The sequence below is a fragment of the Antrostomus carolinensis genome, unplaced genomic scaffold (assembly GCF_000700745.2).
Source record: "Antrostomus carolinensis isolate BGI_N321 unplaced genomic scaffold, ASM70074v2 scaffold27518, whole genome shotgun sequence".
In the NCBI taxonomy this organism is placed as follows: Eukaryota; Metazoa; Chordata; class Aves; order Caprimulgiformes; family Caprimulgidae; genus Antrostomus; species Antrostomus carolinensis.
This window is the reverse complement of record NW_010332772.1, coordinates 5,292-24,487: the sequence shown is the minus strand read 5'-3', so window position 1 is coordinate 24,487 and position 19,196 is coordinate 5,292. Positions and strand designations below refer to the sequence as shown.

Genomic DNA, 19,196 nt, shown 5'->3' with positions numbered 1-19,196 from the left:
CAGGAAGTCAATAAGTTAGAAATAGGAAGCTGTGGAAAGTAGTAAAGGCAAGGACCAAAGCACAGAGTTCTGTGCTTCTAACTTCACTGTCACAGGCTGAAGAGAGACCTGACCTAGAGCTGTGTCTCAGTCCAGACCTCCTCCAGAGTTTTAGGCTCCTTTGTGACTCTAGATCAGAGGCGCCTCTCCTCATTAGGTGCTCAGCTGAGCAGGACTGTCCCTCTGAGTGGACAGTCTCTGTGCATCACAGAAAGGACAAAAGATAAATAATCAGGAAAAGAAATATAGATGTGGCTTAGGTAGAATAAATGGAAAAATGTTGCTCATGCCAAATTAAAAATAAATTCCAAGTTCTGAAATATAATACTCTAAGAAAATAAAGTTATTAGAGACCTTTGCAAAGGACTTCAGGAAAAGCTATATCAAGAATGTAAAAGAGTGCAGAAAAGATCTGAAGACATGGTACTGATTTACAAAGGTTAATTGCTAATGCTGTTATATGATCAAATCTATTCTGAATTTCTTGAACATTTTAATACTTAATAGTACATTGTTAAAGAGCTGTTTGGAGATTTAACCCTGTGACCCTCAATTAGTCATTGAGATGTAGACAAAACGAGTAAAATTCTTTCAAGATTCATGTATCGCTTTACCCCAAAGGGCACATATACCAGTAAGACAGAAACTTATGACAGCCTAAGAAAACCCAGAGCATACCACCTGAATTGTTAAAAAGACAGAAGCTGTCAAAAGAGCTATCTGTGCCTACTAGACCATCTGAGGCCATGATACCTGTGTATGCTTCACTGTATTGGGTACACGTATTTGAGTCTGTGGTACATCAGACTTTTGTAATTTATGTCTAACCTCAGTGCAGTCTTTTCCCTTGTTCCTGTTTTAAGGAAATGCATAAACTTTGCTGGTCCTGATAAGATTTTTTTCAGCTTTTATTGTCTCTGCTTTAATATTATTCTAAGACTTCCTATATGTCTTTGCCAATGACATATAGAAATGCACATTTAAATATAAGCTTTTCCATGTTCTACTCAACATATTATGGAGACAATTTCACAGATTTATGGGTTTACAAGTTTATCAAATAGGAAAAGGTGGAGGGGATGGTTAGGAAAAAAAAAAGCCATTGTTTAAAAAAAGTTAACATGATAAGAAATACAGAAGACAGGTGATTACACATCCGAGTTAATATTTTCTCCAATCTGGAAAATGCTCACTAAATATAAACGAGGTTTGTACTGTCAAAATAGTATTGATTATGAAACAAAAATCTATAAACAAATACTACATATAAATAATCTTAAAAGTCTTCTGATTTATTTCTGTGGAATAGCTCTATAGCAATAGAGTACTGGTTCATAAAAGCATTAAGGTGTTAAATGGACACATAATAAATACTATTCCCTCTCATATTTCCTATAAAAAAGTTTAAGTATTGAGGCGTACTGTAGCATACATGAAGTTTCAAATGTTGACTGCAGCAGATTGATCTAAGAGGTCTGGGAACCACATATTCCACTTCCAACAAGGTAGAGATTTAACAAGAATTTAATGTTCCTTAGTAGATAGTTCTCTTGTGCTTAGATTAATCTAACTCCCACTTAAGCTTTTTTTTTTTTTGGACCATTAAACCATGGATATTGCTTTTCCCTGGCATTAAGTTCAACAGGAACTGCTTCTGTGAGGCACTTCAGAGGACAAATCCACTAATAAAAAATTATGGTTTATTTTATAGAAAATTACTCAATTTACTTTTTAATTACAAATGTAGCAAACAGTGCCTAGATTGTTAATTATTTTAAAAAACAGCATCCTTTAACACTTACTGTGAAGAAAAAGAATAGAAACACATCCTTCCAGACTTCCATGCTTCTGACAAATGCATTATTGTGGATTTCTGAGTGTTTATGAAAAACTGCTCAATTCCAAACTGACCAAGACCTTTTGTCTGTTTAGGATTTTGTTATGGGTCTCTCAATCCTACTCCGAGGGACAGTACAGGAGAAACTGAACTGGGCTTTCAACTTATATGATATAAATAAAGATGGATATATAACTAAAGAGGTAAGGTCTACTTTTAACACCAATCACTGAAACTAAAGGTTGTATATGTTAAGTCTTACTTAATAGAAAAATTAGATGTGCTAACAAAAAAGCATATATTATGAAACTAGACATGCTAAAAATAAAGTAATTTTCTCATTTTAGAGTCATATATAAAAATTAAAAAGGAAAATCTTCACAGAAATTGTAAAAGGTCAGAATCCTTCAGGTACAGAAATGTTTGGCTTCAACTTATGCCTAGGTATTTGCACATACAGTCACTAGGATAAAGTAATTTGGTAGGATATTTGGACAAAAAATAATTAAGTATGTGGGACATAATTGTTACTCATTTTATGAATCTACTTCTAAAGATATGTAGTTGAAACAGAATCTATATAAAAAGATTCCTACATCTTTTATTCTGCAATGATTCAAACACATACTTAAATTACAGTGGGACCAAATGAATGCCTTCATAAAAATATATGTTTTTTCAAAATGGGTTATGTAAATATATATATATTACACCTGTAATTTTACACCTTTAGAAAAACACATAGTGATTATTATAAAAGGGTGATCTATAGAATAATTTCTCAGCATACTGGCAGATGACTTTTTTAATAATTATTCTTACAGTTTCACAAGCCACTCTACAAACAAAATTCAAAGCTTTTGATATAAAAGGAGGACTCCTTGCATATGTGCAGGTGTGTGCATGGATGTTTCTATTTTTTCTAGGGAAAACTCACTTATAAGAAGCTGATGTGATTTGACCATTCAGTTGCTGTTACAGAATTGCTTTTCCTGTTTAGTTTTATTCACAAGACCTCAGGAGTTTCTTCCCACAATCCATGAACTTGCACATATTCTAAATCGTTTAAATCAAAATCATACATCTGCATCTATTTAACAAGTTTATCTCTGAAAGATGAACTAACATGCTAAAATTTCTAGGAACATAGTAGTTCCTTTTTGAAGTTGTTCAGTCATAAAGTAACAGGCGCAATCTCAAAATTTTATTCTAAAATGAAAATCCTAAAAATCAGTTACGTGTTCTGAGTTAAAGCAGTGTCTACAATGCACCTTACATTACACAGACATATTTTTTTCTCTTCAGGAAATGCTTGATATCATGAAAGCAATATATGACATGATGGGGAAATGCACCTATCCTGTTCTCAAGGAGGATGCACCTAGACAACATGTGGAAACATTTTTCCAGGTGGGTCTGGTAACATAGGAGCCGAAAAGACTGCTCTGTTAGCAGGTATGGAAAGATTGTCATTGTTCTAACAGTTTTGCACATCCTACCAATTTTATAATCCTTTTTCTTCTATGTGGTCCCATCCCAAGTTTCTCAGATCTATTCATCACACTTTCGTTTTTCAACAATAACCTCCTTAAGTTTATTCTAGTATATCATGACATTGTTACAACATTTTGGCCTGGTTGTTCCTAGGCTGATGCATAACTGAAATTAATAATAAAAAGGACCTGCTTTACATAGGATTTCAGGAGGATAAACATATATTCTTATTCTTTCTGAACAGAAAATGGACAAAAACAAAGATGGAGTAGTTACCATAGATGAATTCATTGAGAGCTGCCAGAAAGTAAGTACCCAGTGATAAGTACTGAACCTGTATCTGTTGGCTAATGCTATCATAGCACTACACCGATTTCTGGAGTGAGAGTGATGGTAAACCTAATACCAGAGACAGTATTTTCCCAAGGTAGAGTATGTATGTTACACCATTACACAAAAACACTAAACAACGCAAATAAATTTGTGATCTGAATCTGTAGAAGAGATGTTATATATAAGCTGGCATTGCTTATTAGACAACTGTGTCCGCATCCCTTCTCTCTTTAACTGTTTTGTTTGTACTTGATAGCAAAAAAGTTTCTTCACATTCAGCTAAATATTTATTTCTATCTTCTGCCCCTGCTGGGTAACACATTCCTGTTACAACTGGCATATGTTCACAGCAATAATAATAATATTGCTTGAAAATTTATTATCTATAGGAGTGTTTCTCAAACAGTGAGCCATGACCTGCTAGAGGCCTTAAAAAGGGAGAGTGCAAGGAGACTGCAAAGCAGGATGGCAGGAGTTAACAGCAGGCATGTTTTCTCAAGGCAAGAGAGTGAGAACTGATTGTGATTATCAGTTACAAGTGTTCACACTACCCAGGTGGCTGTTAATCTCCTTCAACTGACAAAAGCAGCTCCTTGCCTCTAGAACCAGGAATTAAATAAACTTCTGTTTTTTTGGAATTACAGCCTGTTTTCACTCCTCTGCCCTTCAGAAACTGGCTTGTTCTGAGACCAGGAGACGATACAAGGAAAGATAAGTTGCATTTTCAGGAATTTAAGGAAATGCTGTTAATTTTTCAGTTAAAAAATGGAAAAAAGAAAAAAGAAACATGATATAATTAATACAAAATAAACAAAATAATGATGATAGGTCTTTGCTGTAATAAGAGGTTGTTATGTACTGTAAAGTGTCACATTAGACCTAGCAATCAGATAGACTTGATAACATTAAGCAAATGGATGTTAGGATGTTACTATGCAACTATTTGGTACAGTGAGAAATACAAGGAATCACAAGTGAGAAATACAGTGAGAAATACAAGGAATCGGTGTTCTACTGATACCTTATCCAGGCTGACCCTGATTAATATGAAGCTGACACAGAGCAGCAATATAGCCCATGTGTATTGTGTCTTATCTCCTATACCCAGAAGAGAGCAGTAGACAAGACATAAGAGAAAACAAGACTGGCGAGTGATAGATTTGTAACCATTTGCAACAGAGAAAGCTGAACAGGAAATAGCAAAGATGGTTTAGAATTGGTCTGTTTTTATATGCAGCTGTAGTTATTCCTTGTGGGTGCTCTTGTGAACATAGCTGTCTAGTAAGTGATTCTCTGTTTGATTTTAATCCGGTGATTTTGGGGGATGAAAGACAGACAACACCTATTCTAACTGTTGCTGTTCTATATAACCTTAGCAATGGGTATGGGGTAGTGTCTTACCTGTCGGCCGTGCTCTGTTGCATGGACAATGGCTCTAGCTTGTCAGTCTTGCTCAATAAAAATGAGAGGCATTTGCTCTGCTAAAGCTGAGTGATCATCAGAAACAGAAATAAGATTAATTTCCTGGTTGAGGTCTGTAGAGTTCTGGAAGTTAAATGACAGATTAATCTGGATATGACAGCAGTTATGGTGATGGGCTGAGTGAATCATTTACAAAGAAAATTAGTACCTTCAGTAAGGAAATGCCTGCTCTCCTTTTCCAATGTGATTCACAGTTTCCTATGGCTGTTAGAAGATTTCTTATTTACCTCTTCCGAGCATTCAGAATATATGCGAGAGATGCTCTCTAAACTGCTACATGACAGAGCACTGTTCTCATTGTGCCACTTACCACACCTTCGCTCGCTTTTAACTTCAAAGGTTGGCAATGTTTTATGAGACAAAAAGTATCTTGCTGCCTCAATTTTTGTCTCCCTACCTACTAAGATCTGTTCCTCTATTAAGACCTCTGAGCTACAAAGTGTGTAATTCATGTTTACATCAAAATTTGGTTTCAGAAATTAGATTTGGTGTTAGGATTCAATTCAAGTTCTTCAAGAAATTTGATTCAGGAGTTAACATGGTTTTAGCCTTTTCAGGATTACATTTTTCACAAAGAACAGTAATGGCTGTTTCCTTTTAAAACATAGCTGTAGGAAAACCTTTTTCTAGTATCCTAAGAGGGATGAGACTGATCTAGAAGGTAAGATTCAGGTTCCTTTCTTTCCTCAACATGCAGTGACTCGCATCACTCCAGGAGCAAGATGTCTTACCTTTCATGAGCATTTAACAATACCAAAAGCAAAATTAAATGATCCTGTGATTCTTCCTGTAGTAAATCTGCCTATGTTTTAGACCTGCCATGCAATATTTTTATGTTTTGCAGACCATGTTCTGGTGTTATGGGAAAACAGTGGTTCTCATTATTCTCCTTCATTCAGTATCTCTTTTCCAAGCTCTAAAGCACTCATTCTTTCAATTTTTCCTCTTAGGAAAACCAGTCCACACCTTTAATCACCCTTGGCCCTCTCTCTAGACCACTGCTAGTTCTACTATTATCTTTTCCTTACCAAAATTGGGACATTCAGAGCAGGGACAAAGCACACCTGCTGTTCCCTAGGCTTTGACAGCTATGGTGGCTTCCTCATCTACTGAGGCATTAAGGCTGATGTTAGAGCACGTCTGCTCAAAACCTTCCCTGCCTGTTTGCCTAACAAATGATTGTACCTCAGACCTTGGAATGGGAAGGCCCATTGAGGAATGTGGCAGCCAGAGCTGCATCTGGTGCATGTGGAAGTATGCTAAAGGCATACAGAGAATATGCTTGCCAGTTCTAGCTTAAGCTGTGAGAACAGTGTTCTGGAGTCAGAACAGTGCCAGGAGACAAGTACTACAAAAAACCCTCAAACAAACTCTAAAGCTCAGATCCCATCCAGTCTGAATCTTGAAATGGACTAAAAGCCTGTTCTGCCAGGGAAAGGCTGCAGGAGCCTTTTCTGTGAATGATATCTCAGGCAAAAGTTGCCAGCCTCTGAGAACTGCCATTCTTCTGTTTTGAGTTGGAAGCCAAATTAGTAGGTCTTAGAAGTACATCCCTTTACTGGCATTTTGTGATAACTAAGGAAGTGTGGTATGCTTACTTAAGAGCAAGAGGAACACAGTGGAGCATATTCGAATACAGAGGCTCCACTTTAGGTTCCTGAGATTTTTTTGTAGCATCAAGAGCCTCTGGTGTGTTCTTTAAAAACTCATTATACATGCATGTGCCTTTTTAAAAATTGCCTCCTTGTGCTGAGTAGTGATTTGGCACAACTACCAATGCAGCTTGAGGTACACAGCAAGTTTAGGATCCTAAATTCACAGTCCCAATGCAAAGAATGGCCTGCATGTTCACAAAACATTAAGCATTATTATATAGGGAATTACAGAGCATTTAGGCTTTGAGTGTGGTCTTCTCTGGTCACTGAGTAAAAGGACCTATCTGTGCCCATGATTAAGTGAGGTCAGGAAAGGTGCTTCCCCTCACCCTCTCTCTGTCTTGGACAGGGAATGTGTATGACCTGATGTCCCTACCCCACATACCCATGTCCTTAAATGCTAGTCTGCCATCTAGACTCCAGGAGCCTCCCTGCTTCCACAGAAGAAATGGACTATCCTGCTCTAGGTGTGCTGGACTGAGTCCCAGAAAGCAGCTGCTGTCTGTCCCACTTTGCAGAAGCTACCAAATAGCAGAGACAGGTCTTAGGAAACAGTTGTGTGGCTAACTCAAGGGCTAGGTGCTACCCAGTTCCTCCCTGTCTCCTTTTGCTGCTTGGTGCTGGTGGAAAATTATTTGACTCGAGCATTGCTTCACGTCTATATCAGCACCATGAAGAACAGAGGCAAAGGACTAAGGCACGCATGGTGCATAGGTGAATGTCAAGGTGAATGACTTAAAGGTCCTTCTGATAATGATAAAAGGGCTTCTGGGAGAGAAGATTTCTGCAGGAGTAACTCATTCCATACACGATGCGGGTGGTCTGGGCTAGCCTCAAAACAACAATGGAGCCATCTCAAACATCAATAAGAAAAACTTCAAATTTGGCTTTAAGTTAGGTCAGATCTAAGGGGTTGTAACTAGATGATCTTTAAGGTCCCTTCCAACCCTAACCATTCTATGATTCTATGATCTGGCAAAGCTTGTTCATCCATGTTTTGTGCTTCATATGCACTAACATCTCCTAATGTCTTGAGTTAGGAATCATTAAACAAATCTATTACAAAAAATTGTTTAGAAAAATGTACTGAAAAAAGAGGCAAATGAGAAAGATAGACTTGCCAAAGAATTCTAATGCAAGCATCTGGGTTTTTCTCTTTCTTTCTTGAAGATGGAAAAAAAAAATCTTCTCATCCCATCTACTAGAGGGGCATTGGAATTCTTCTATAAAAAAGCAGCAAACTTCAGAAATATAGAGTTGATTTTAGAAAACTACTGGTTTCATTAGTATTGATAAATATAAATTCGGTAGGAAGTGTCAAAACGCTTTACAAATTAAGAGCATGTTGTTTGTTTTTGCTGAACTTAGTTGCCAATGTATATACAAAAACATTTGTAAATAATTAAATACCAAATGATTCAAATTAAACCAAACTTTAACCTTACGTTAATCAGTGATCTTCAACAGTATATTGATGTTTCAAAAAAATTCAATGGGAAAAAGTCAGTATATTTTAATTTCCAGCAATTTAATATAGTCAGTTTCCTATACAAACTTTTTAAACATTAATCTACATAACTTTTTTTTAAAATTACATATATAGTACATGGATGACTTCTTATAGCAACATCACTTGAGATGACACACAGAATCAAAGATGAAAAACCCCACTGTGCATGTTTCATAACATAAATTAAGAAAATTACTCAGACTTGTCATTTTCTACAAAGCAAATCGCTCACTAGACTGAACAGTGAATAATTTAACTGGAAATTGATACTGAACATGTGTTATTGGAACATTAATGAACAGAAGGCCTACATCCCTATCAGTAGTGGAGCAAACTATGAGATAACCTTTCTAAGAAGTGGGGTTTTTATGCACCTCTTTCAAGAAACTTCCTAAAATATTCTAGCAAATTCAGTCTTTTTATTCACTAGTATTAAACATGGCTAGATTATCTCTCGGGAAAGTAGTAAAGGGAGTGCATTCAGATTAAAAAAGGGGATCATTACAGTGGACACCAGCAAATGCTAAATGAACATGAAATATACTGTTATATTGTATATATATTGTATTGTGCAAGCAACTCTTGATCTGCAAGTGCCACCAAATATGGGCTACTACAAGTAAACTCTTTCTTCTATTCACTGAAAAGTAAATGTTACCCAAAAAAGGGTATTTTTTCCTGACTGCTGTGCTGAGAGTTATTTACTGATAAAAACTGGCGTACAGAGTGATGCATCAGTAAGCATTATGTAGAACCTGGAAGTGGAAGGTTTTGTCACCTACCTAATGCAAAGCAATCGGGAAGGAGAAGTAGCACTGGAAAGCAGTCAACATCTTTCATCGCAAGCAGACACAAAATCTGAGCTGAGGAGTCAGTGTGTTGTGATGATATTTGTGGAACTGACTGACTCTCCGGTCCATGCAAAGATGCACACTTAAATCTATTTTATTTTAGAGTCATCCCTAGCTATGCAATAGGATGCCCTAGAATTGCAGAAAGGATCCTGTGTATGATGCACAGGACTAGTAATTTCATGTACAGATTCACACTTCAGATACAACTATTAATCCTTGAGTACCTATTGTCTATATGTATTTTGTTATACTGGATATAAGCTTAAAACCTCTGAAATACTGCAGACAGTTTTCTTAACATGCTATTGCATTCTGGACAGAATACTTTTGATTTAATTAATGTATTTAAAAGTCTGTTTAAGTGTAGCCTTTTTCTGCTAACAATTTATTCAAAGAAGCTGAAAAATAATCTTGTCATTAACTAAAAAACAGTTAGTACTACCCAATTTCACTATAGATATTTGCCACCTACATTTGTAATGGTGCATGATTTTGGTGTTTTTGTTGTCTTTTTTACAGGATGAAAATATAATGCGATCCATGCAGCTCTTTGAAAATGTGATTTAATGAAGACATTAGGTCTACAACTAATGGACACATATGAGTTATTCTGCAACATTATCTAAAAGATGGATTTCCCACTTTATCATAAATAAAATTACTCAGCTTTACACTGAGACATAATATGCAAATAATTTTTTTATTACAAATGTTTCCCCAAAAAAACTTTGTAAAATATACAATTCAGCGTTTCAAAAGTGGCTACTTAGTTTTATAAGATTGTTCTGAAAAGTCAAGTTTTTACTCCAAACCCAAACAAAATAAGACCTGACATTACACAGCTTTATTATAATTCCAACCTCTAGATAAAATAGATATTATCACAAGGAGATTAAATAAATGCTCTTAGTTTTGCTAATAATTTGTACTGGATTAAGCTCCAGATATTTGAGTGTATTTCTTAAATTTTAGCTTCTAATTTATACAGAGGCATTACCATGTATTTTCTTTTCACGTTTGTATGGTGTAGTCCTCATTTTTTGAATAATACTTTGAGTTAAAGTGCTATAATCAATGTGCAATGCACATCTCGCTGCAATTGCCTTCCACCTTTGACTTGCTTTTCTCTTAAAAAAAAAAAAACAAATCCAAACCTAACAAAATAAATAACTTGAGAAGAACTCTTACAGAACAAAAAAATAAATTGCTTATAGGTAGCATTACTCCCTAACAAACACAAGTAAGCTTCTAACAATCATACTTACCTAGAAAATCTGCATTTAATTTATCATGACATGAATATCAGGAGTCCTACATACTGTATTTGTAATTCTTCTTGGACATGTCCGCAATGTTCTTTGCTTAAAATTAAGGACCTTCTGACTTTGAATTTTTCTTGAAGAAACCTTAACTGGATCCTAACACTGTTTTCATGAGTATGTGTCTTTCTGCCTTTAATGAAGAAAAAGACATGAACTTCTTTTGAAAATTCCATCCCAGTTAGGTGCTCAGAATGAATATCACTATGTAGTAATATCTACTAATAATGACTGATAGACAGGCTAACATCTGTTTCAACTTTTTGTAATACCTTTAATTCTGAGACAGAATGAGGAAAAATTTGGAAACTTCAGCTATATAATATCATCTATATGTGATAACTGTATTACATTTTTTTAAGGACCATTTCTTCATTAAGATTGGAGCTACCTTAATTCTGAACACAGAAAGATTTTTCTTAAAATACATGTACCTAAAATACAATACTGCCCTCCATCCATGTAAGTTTTAAGATGTATTGTCCACAGAATTTATGCCAATATTCCAAAATAGGTGAAATGCTATCAGAGATATGCCAATCTTCATCGTGACATTGCTGCAGAAAGGGGATTAATGAAGTAGAAAGAATGTTGCAAGTATTCTTTTGCAAAAATAAATCAGGTATCTATTCTGGTGTAGAGATGGGTTATTAGAGGCATGTTGAAGGCTGCTCTGCTATCACCAGTGTAGAATAAGAGTAGTACAATACATGTACACCTGAAATCTGCTGTAGCTTGTTTGTGTAAACTAAATGTGCACATTTTGTAAAAAAAACAAAATAAAAAAATAAAGTAAACATGAAGAAAAACAAGCAGCACGACTGATTTTTTGAGTTGTTAAACAAATACTCGTATTTCTTCAAATTAAACATTTTTTACAACAATTTCTTTTTTTTTTTTTTCATTTAGCACAGTTGTGATCTCAGTAGAGATCTTACCACAGTCCTGAAGTAAATTTAATTTAGCCAAACAGTGGTAATTTTCAAAAAAATTCTGAAATTGTTTTCACATGACAGACTTTTTTTTAATACCCTATGCAACAGCATCTTCTGATGGCAAAAACTCCCTCTTCCAACAACTTTAAATTCTGGAATTGAATTTTCCTCAGGGGAAAACGTTCTATGGCAAATTTTGTTACTTCAATCAGCTCTCCCTCAAAGAGTAACTGATAACAACAAGACCTGTTAGGAATTATTTTGCAATCAACTTCAGATATGTTCATGGACAAACGCTGCACCCTACAATGCTTGACAGGTGGGTAAGCTGACTTCTGTAATATTTTTACTGGTTTTAACCCATATTTTTTTCATAGCTTCCACATTCAGAAGTTTATTAGCTTGTCCAGAGCTGAATACACAAGCTAGTCCCAAGCATATAAACGCAAAGGGAGCACAGCATAAATACTCCAAAGTTGCTTCCTACATCTAGCTCACATTCAGTAGGCCCAAAGCTAACTGGAACTCATTAGCTGACCAAAACCTAGGCTGTGGCTTTATGGAGCAACTTGATGCCTCTGCACTGTACGCTCCAGAGTCTCTCTGCAGCTTTTCAAAACAATGTGCTGAGAATGCAGTGAGCAAGTTCAGTTTTGCACCATATGCTACCTGTTTAGTGTATTCAGCTTCATACCTTTAAAAGCTGACTCTTAAGAAGTCTAGATGAGTTCTCACAGTTCTACATCTAACCCAGTAAGTCCCACTGAACTCAAACTACATCTGTCTGTGCCTGTGACACAAATGAAGATATGTGTTTCAAAAGCAAGTATACATAAGTAATTTAACAAGTTAGTTACTATTTAAGTAATTACAGACAAATTATTGTGCATCACACAAATATATAAAACATATTAAGCACTGCAGATAAATTAAAAGAAATTGTAATTTACAACAAAATAAGAATCAATATTTACTCCGCTTTTGAAATAACAGCCAGTTAGTCAATGTCATTGTAAGGACAATGCATACACAATACAGAGAGAATTATGTTAAATCGTCTTCCATAATTACATACTCACAAACTGCTAGGACTTTTCCCACACTCCATCACACTGAAGAATTGTGATTAATTTAAGAGAATACATCATACGCCAAATAAATGTCAGTGATGTTCACAGGCAGTTTCTTTCCAAACTTCACCTTAAAGTGCAAATCACTGCGATTTTCTTGTTCAAGAGGAGATAGAACGATAGGTTGGAATTTTAGATTTTATGATAGTCACAGATGCCTGTTGACGAAAATAAAACATATTTAAACAAAACAAGGAGCACTAGCAGTACATGAGAGAGTATTCATATCGTCTCTATAAATTGTATAATTCACAACTTTTACTTAGTTATCTTTGTTATTGTCAAATTAGAAAATTCTAAAGTTAATATTTCATTAAAAATTTACTATCAGAAGGGTTGAAAATAATGAACTGAAAAAAATGGAGTATTGTGATACCTAATGATGGAAAGTAAACATCCAAGAGAAGAGGTATATAAACTCATACCTAAAACTGGGCATAAATATAGGCATGAAATAATAAAGATTTTTAAACAGAGGAGTGATATTCTGGAATGGACTTCCAGTAAAAATAGGAATTATATACATTACAACTCAGAATATAAATTTCATAAATTCATTAGTTGGATTACATAATATTGCTTGTAATCACAATTTGGGAGTTTGTTTCCAGTTTTCTGCCTTATTACAGTATTTTTGGAAGACACACAGAAAGACCTACCGGAAAAACTGTAAGACTACAAGAAATCAGGGGAGAGAGAAAACAATTAGAGGTTAATAAGGATTAGTTACATTATCTAGGCCTAAATTTTCAGAACACGGAGATGAGCTGTAATTTTCCTTTTCTTGTCCCATAACCTATAAATAAAAAACTCTCATGCTTATTTATTTATTGTGATGTTTTTCTAACTAATACAAACACTGCTAGTTTCCTTAAACGAATATAAGTGGGGGGAAAAAAGAAAAAAAAAAGTGGTGTCTACTGATTATGTGGGCGCACAAGCTCAGAACTGGTAGACCTACATTTATGGTCCCTACTCTTTAGGTTATTCCTATACTTTACCAATGACCATTTAATATAATACATGCAAGTGTCCATAGTGTTAAGAAAGCAAACATTTTCTCCTCTAGATGAATACCCAAATCAATACTCTCTCAGTTTTTCTTCTCTCCTCCTTTCTACACTTTGTACAGTACAACAAAAAAAATGACAAAAGAATGTTTGGCAGAAGAATTCTCTGCTATCTATTATTTAAAGCATTTTTAAATTTTTTATTTATTTATAGCAATTGCAGATCTAACCTCTGGGTTAATCAGGGTGAGCTAGAATGTAAGTATCTGATTTCTTCAGCAAGTGCCCTAAACACTAAGTTATTAGTGGGAATGGGCAGGCATCATCAATAACACCAGAAAGGATCTTCTAGCAAGAGTAAATCCTGCTGAGAAAAGTATTTAAGCTCAGAAAAAGGAACACGAAGCCTGTATATCAGGCATACTGAAGCAAGACAAATACTCAGCCTGAGTCAGGTGTCAATAGTCCAGAAAGGGTCAGAAGCTATTTACTAGCTGACATTTAGTGAATTCCTGGATCACTCTTCATGGGCATCTATCCTACTCTACGGTCTGTAAAAGAAGCTCACATACTTTACTCAGAATAAGCATCTACTTTCTAAGTGCTGCAAGGCCTAACTTGGAGTAAATACTTATATTAGGCATCCTGGGTCTTACCCTATGTTACTAACCCATTCATCACACCAGTTCAAACCCTGGAATAAAAGTAAAATTAGGACTTTCTAGAGAAATGGAGAATTTTCAAAAAAGAACAGTGAGTTCTTTTAACCAGTAAGTCTGCATAAGCTTCCCACCAAGGGAATAAAATGTTCCAAGCAAAGATCATGCGTAGGGTTCCACGTGGATGCATACTTGCTCCCAAAAAGAGTTCTCCTGATTGGGGCTTGGTGTGCTGTGCTGTAAGAGTTCAGCCATGTAGCTTCTTATGTATGAATGGATCCCCTGGAATATTTTACTGAGACATACTCCTGTATTTCCTGCTCAGAGATTAAAACAACAGAGAATACAAGTGAAAAGTGGGAGATAAAAAAATGGAAGACAACAAAACCTAACTGCCAGAATATGGATGACCCAGACTAGATTTAACATCATTTCTATTATCCCTTAATACATAAGACAGACAACTATTTTACTATGGACTGGAAACACAACTCTGCTGATTGCCACAGTACAAAATCCTGTCTTTTATGCAATATGGATAGTTGTGATGTAAAAATAAGCAGTTTTCAGAATAGGATTCTTAATCTGAAAACCAGAATTGGAAGTTGTTTCGGCAAAGTTGCATTCAGATGTGCAGATCACAGAATAATCATCTGATCAACTTACCTTGCCACCATATTGCTCCAACTTCTGTAAAGCAACAGTAATTTTTTCTCTAAATTTCTTGTCCATTGACCTCCTTGAAAGCTATTGGAAAAGTAAAATAAGAAGGTTTGTTGCACAACATAGTAGAATATAAGCAAAGAGGCCAATATAATTCTATTTTATTAGTTTATTTCATCTTATCTTTGGAAAATTAAAACCAAAAAAGAAACATCACTTTATAGCTTGTAACTGATGTCCACTTGGAAGTGGAAGTATGGAACTCAGTCAAGGCAAAAGCAATAAAATGTTAACTGCTGAGAAACTTCAATTCAAATAAGGCTCAACTGTTAGACTAAAGAATACTTATTTCCATTTTTTTTTTTCTTTTAGCAAATATATTTTAAAGAAGTATCAACCTTAAAAAAAAAAGTAATTCTTAAAGTGCTGTCCACATGAAAAGTTAACACATTTTTCACATGCACTGAAAGACATTTATTATACTGGAAATACTTTAAAATACTACTGTAATTTCTCTCTTTTGCACTGGATGGCTAAAAGATCCTTCTATTTTGCTGAAAAAGTGCACTTTGGAAGCAGGCTAAATGAAACCATGAAAAGCCTGTCTTACAGAGGAAGAATGTCTACAGTATAAAAATACTTTCCACAATCCCACTCTATTTAACGAAAACCTCCCTGTGTAGAGTTCCCATCTGAAAGAAGTGGGATTATTGGCTTATGTTAATTTATTGAAACTTTCACAGTCATTTTTTTAATATTAACACATAAAATGCAAAACTCATTTTGCAATAAACATAAACTTCTCTTCAGAACATAGCATCTCCGCTCTTGTAAGGCCCCACCTGGAATACTGCGTCCAGTTCTGGAGCTCCCAACATAAGAAAGACATGGACCAGTTAGAACTAGTCCAGAGAAGGGCCACCAGGATGATCTGAGGGCTGGAGCACCTCTCCTATGAGGACAGGCTGAGAGAGTTGGGGCTGTTCAGCCTGAAAAAGAGAAGGCTCCGGGGAGATCTTATAGCGGCCTTCCAATACCTGAAGGGGCTACAAGAAAGCTGGGGAGGGACTTTTCATAAGGGCTACTAATGACAAAACACGGGGAAATGGGTTTAAACTGAAAGAGGGGAGGTTTAGATTAGACATTAGGAAGAAGTTCTTCACTGTGAGGGTGGTCAGACACTGGAACAGGTTGCCCAAGGAAGTTGTGGATGCCCCCTCCCTGGAAGGGTTTAAGGCCAGGCTGGATGAGGCTTTGAGCAACCTGGTGTAGTGGAAGGGGTCCCTGCTGATGGCAGGGGGGGTGGAACTAGATGATCTTTAAGGTCCCTTCCAATCCTAACCATTCTATGATTCTATGATCTATTTCACCTCAGTCTTGAAGACGGATCTTTTTTAAATAGCATAGACAACACTTCCGTTATTCTCCAATTTATGTTAACAGGTTTTGGATCTTGCTAGAACATTATAAGGCACCGTATTATTAAAAAATGATGGACTTTTATATGGAGGAATACATGAAATTATGCTTTTCATGGAACTGCTGAGTCCTCCACTGTATCGATGCAAATATTATAGTAAACATCTCAACAAAAGGACTATAAAAATAAAGATTATTTTTCACTACAGCACTAAAAAATTACATTTGTGAGTAGATGCTTAAGATGATCATTAAGAGCTGGGCCAACAACAGCACTCAGTTGAACTAAAGCATCCAGTCCCCTTCCGAATACTTCATCATCTGAATGAGCCTTCAGAGGAGGAAAAAAGAAAATCTTGTCAGTAATATTCAAACAAATGCACCAGTTCTTAAAAACTGCAATCTCTATGTTATGATTGTATATGGTATTTTTAAAATTAAAACAACTGTGACACTGCTAATTGTTATAATGTAAAACATTTAGAAATACAAGTACAATATGACTGAATGTTAGTATCTAGAGGTAACATCTAAAAACAGAAGTATATTTTTAATGTAGAAAACAAAAGTATCCACAAAATGTCAATGAAACTTTTGCATTTCTTCTCAGACAAGAAAACTAATAATTTATTATTGATTAAATAAAAAATTCCGCAGGCAATACCAACAGTTGACTACACTAACAATTTTAATGCTTCACAGCATATTCACACAGCAAGAACCCTTCAAATGTGGATATGTTGAAATTGTGAGATACTATTTTAGTTACAAATGTAATGAAATCAGCATAATTTCTAGGTAATTCATAGCAATAATTGTCTTTGTCGGAGAAACACAGGAGACAATGACTTTCTGGCTCAATAAATTTAGTCCCCTGTCAACTACAGCTTTGTCACCTGCCAGCAATTATCAGGCTCTGATCTACTTCTAGAGTGTTTTGTCATCTTTATTGCTCCCATGGGAGGGTTCTTCTATACTATTAGAGTTCTCTAATGGTTTAGTTATCTCCCTCTTCCTTTAGCAGTGAAATCGATTATGATAATTTATTTTGTTCTTGTACTAATACTGACCTTTATTTAAACAGTTATTTTTCCACTTTAACATTCGGGCCCTGAACATTTTTGTTTGTTTGTTTGTTTGTTTTTTAAACTAGAAGGCATTGACTGCTTGTGTAGAAGATTTAACAAGACTTTATACCAGAACAGTGCAACAATGAAAATTATCAGATGAGTAACAGTAAATGGAAGAATAGATCAGAATAATTCTTCTAATTTTGTCATCCAAACTAAACCAAAGATACTGATAACACACAATTCTGATCTTCTATTACAGCTCTGATATGTGATCACAAAGAATTTTCAAACTTTCAGCCATCTCTATAAGACCAAAACTGAAACAGCTGGATTAAAGGACAGCAAGTAGCTGAACCAGAAAAGGGCTCTGAAAGATATGAAAAAAACCCAAAAGATACTACCTTCGAGGCCAATACTTTACCTTATTTTATTTTCTGAAGGAGTAGAAAAGTTAAAAGTGTTTTTAAAATTAAGAATATGACCTTAAACATTTTAACCATATTCTTCCCTTTTCTTCATTGGCATATTCTGTTTTATTTTTGTAGCATGTTCTGAATTTTTAAATCTAACAGATAAGTATTTATTCTCGCATCTCCATTTTACTTCACCTCAATTTTTTTTTTGCATGTTATTATGTGGATATATGAAAACACCACCAATACATATATTTATTTCTTTAATAGAACATTTCTGAGAATTTACCTATAGCTACTGTCATACAGCTATACAAGGAATTGCCCATCTGAACTTACAGTTAAAGATATATTTATCTAACAAAACCAAGGCAAAGTTAACATGAGAAAAACAAACTATTCCCACCCTCTAAACCCCAAAACAAAAGCCCATGCAATAGATTTATCACATTAATATTTCCCATGTAGTCCTCACCAGCACAAGAAAAAAGAAAAATAAATCAAACCCATGAAGATCTCTGTATGAAGAGTGAGACATACCAGTGCAGCCTTTAACACTGGAACTAGACGAGGCAACAACGGAATTGCTTTTTCAGTAGCACCTTCAACCATAAGTAATTCTTTAAAACCCTCTTTTGAAACAAATGTATAGGGATGTTTTGTCTCTCTTAGACCCTGTTGCAAATGTAAAACATGTCTGCTTAGTAGTTAGCCTTCTTTTAAACGAAAACACATTTTAAAAGCTCCACATAACAGCAAGATAAAGATTAGACTTTGTAGCATCAGTTCAAAACATAAAATACACTAACTCCACCGTGTGGAGCCATCAAGTACAACTCTGCTGACAGAATATTCTTACTCATGTTCTTTTGGAACATTGAATATTAAAACACACATAATGAATACTGTCCACACAATCACTATTTGTACTTCATTACCTTTAATATAACTATCCAAGGTAATGTTTCAACAAGACCATAAAGAAGAATAGGCTATATTTGTAAATGGTTTTTGTACCCTGACAGAAAAAAAAGAAATAGAAGGTGAGCTATGGAAGGAAAGACACTCCCCACCACACACACACTCCTGCAACACCAAAAACTTGTAGATGGTACAAATATGTACTTCTAGTGAAGACCTGACTGGCAGAACTCAAAGATTTAAGGCCCTGTGGCTGAAGTCTTTCTTCTTTCCATAACAGGAGCTCTAAGTTACTTTAGGAATTGACAGCTTTGTTTAATCTTAGGAAAAAAAAAAGTGCTACCTCTAGAGTATGCACTTTATTCTGTCTGCCACACTGGATTCAACATTTATTTACACTTCTGAAACACATTTGGTGACAAACGTCACAGATGATGCTGAGAAAACAGA

The 19,196-nt window shown here is 35.3% G+C and overlaps 2 protein-coding genes across 2 annotated transcripts in view; one reads left to right on the top strand and one right to left on the bottom strand.

Annotated features, from left to right (window-relative positions):
- The first annotated feature begins 1,964 nt into the window (after positions 1-1,964).
- LOC104529346 (Kv channel-interacting protein 4) lies at positions 1,965-9,886 on the top strand. The gene is made up of 4 exons (XM_010173633.1): positions 1,965-2,079; positions 3,182-3,286; positions 3,615-3,677; positions 9,724-9,886. Exons 1-4 carry the CDS (start codon positions 1,981-1,983, stop codon positions 9,769-9,771), a joined length of 315 nt encoding a protein of 104 aa, XP_010171935.1. The 5' UTR covers positions 1,965-1,980; the 3' UTR covers positions 9,772-9,886.
- A 2,660-nt stretch (positions 9,887-12,546) lies between these two features.
- PACRGL (parkin coregulated like) overlaps positions 12,547-19,196 on the bottom strand; it is a 9,915-nt gene continuing 3,265 nt past the window's right edge. The window contains exons 4-7 of the mRNA XM_010173634.2: positions 18,366-18,500; positions 16,563-16,670; positions 14,924-15,004; positions 12,547-12,746 (exon numbers count right to left, since the gene is read on the bottom strand). Coding sequence (XP_010171936.2) covers positions 12,690-12,746; positions 14,924-15,004; positions 16,563-16,670; positions 18,366-18,500 — 381 coding nt within the window. The 3' untranslated portion in view covers positions 12,547-12,689. The remainder of the gene's footprint in view (positions 12,747-14,923; positions 15,005-16,562; positions 16,671-18,365; positions 18,501-19,196) is intronic.

Coding starts and splice junctions, on each gene's coding strand:
- LOC104529346 (XM_010173633.1), top strand. CDS start 1,981: ATGGGTCTCTCAATCCTACTCCGAGGGACAGTACAGGAGAAACTGAAC. Junction 3,287..3,614: donor ATGTGGAAACATTTTTCCAG/GTGGGTCTGGTA, acceptor CTTTCTGAACAG/AAAATGGACAAAAACAAAGA. Junction 3,678..9,723: donor TCATTGAGAGCTGCCAGAAA/GTAAGTACCCAG, acceptor TCTTTTTTACAG/GATGAAAATATAATGCGATC.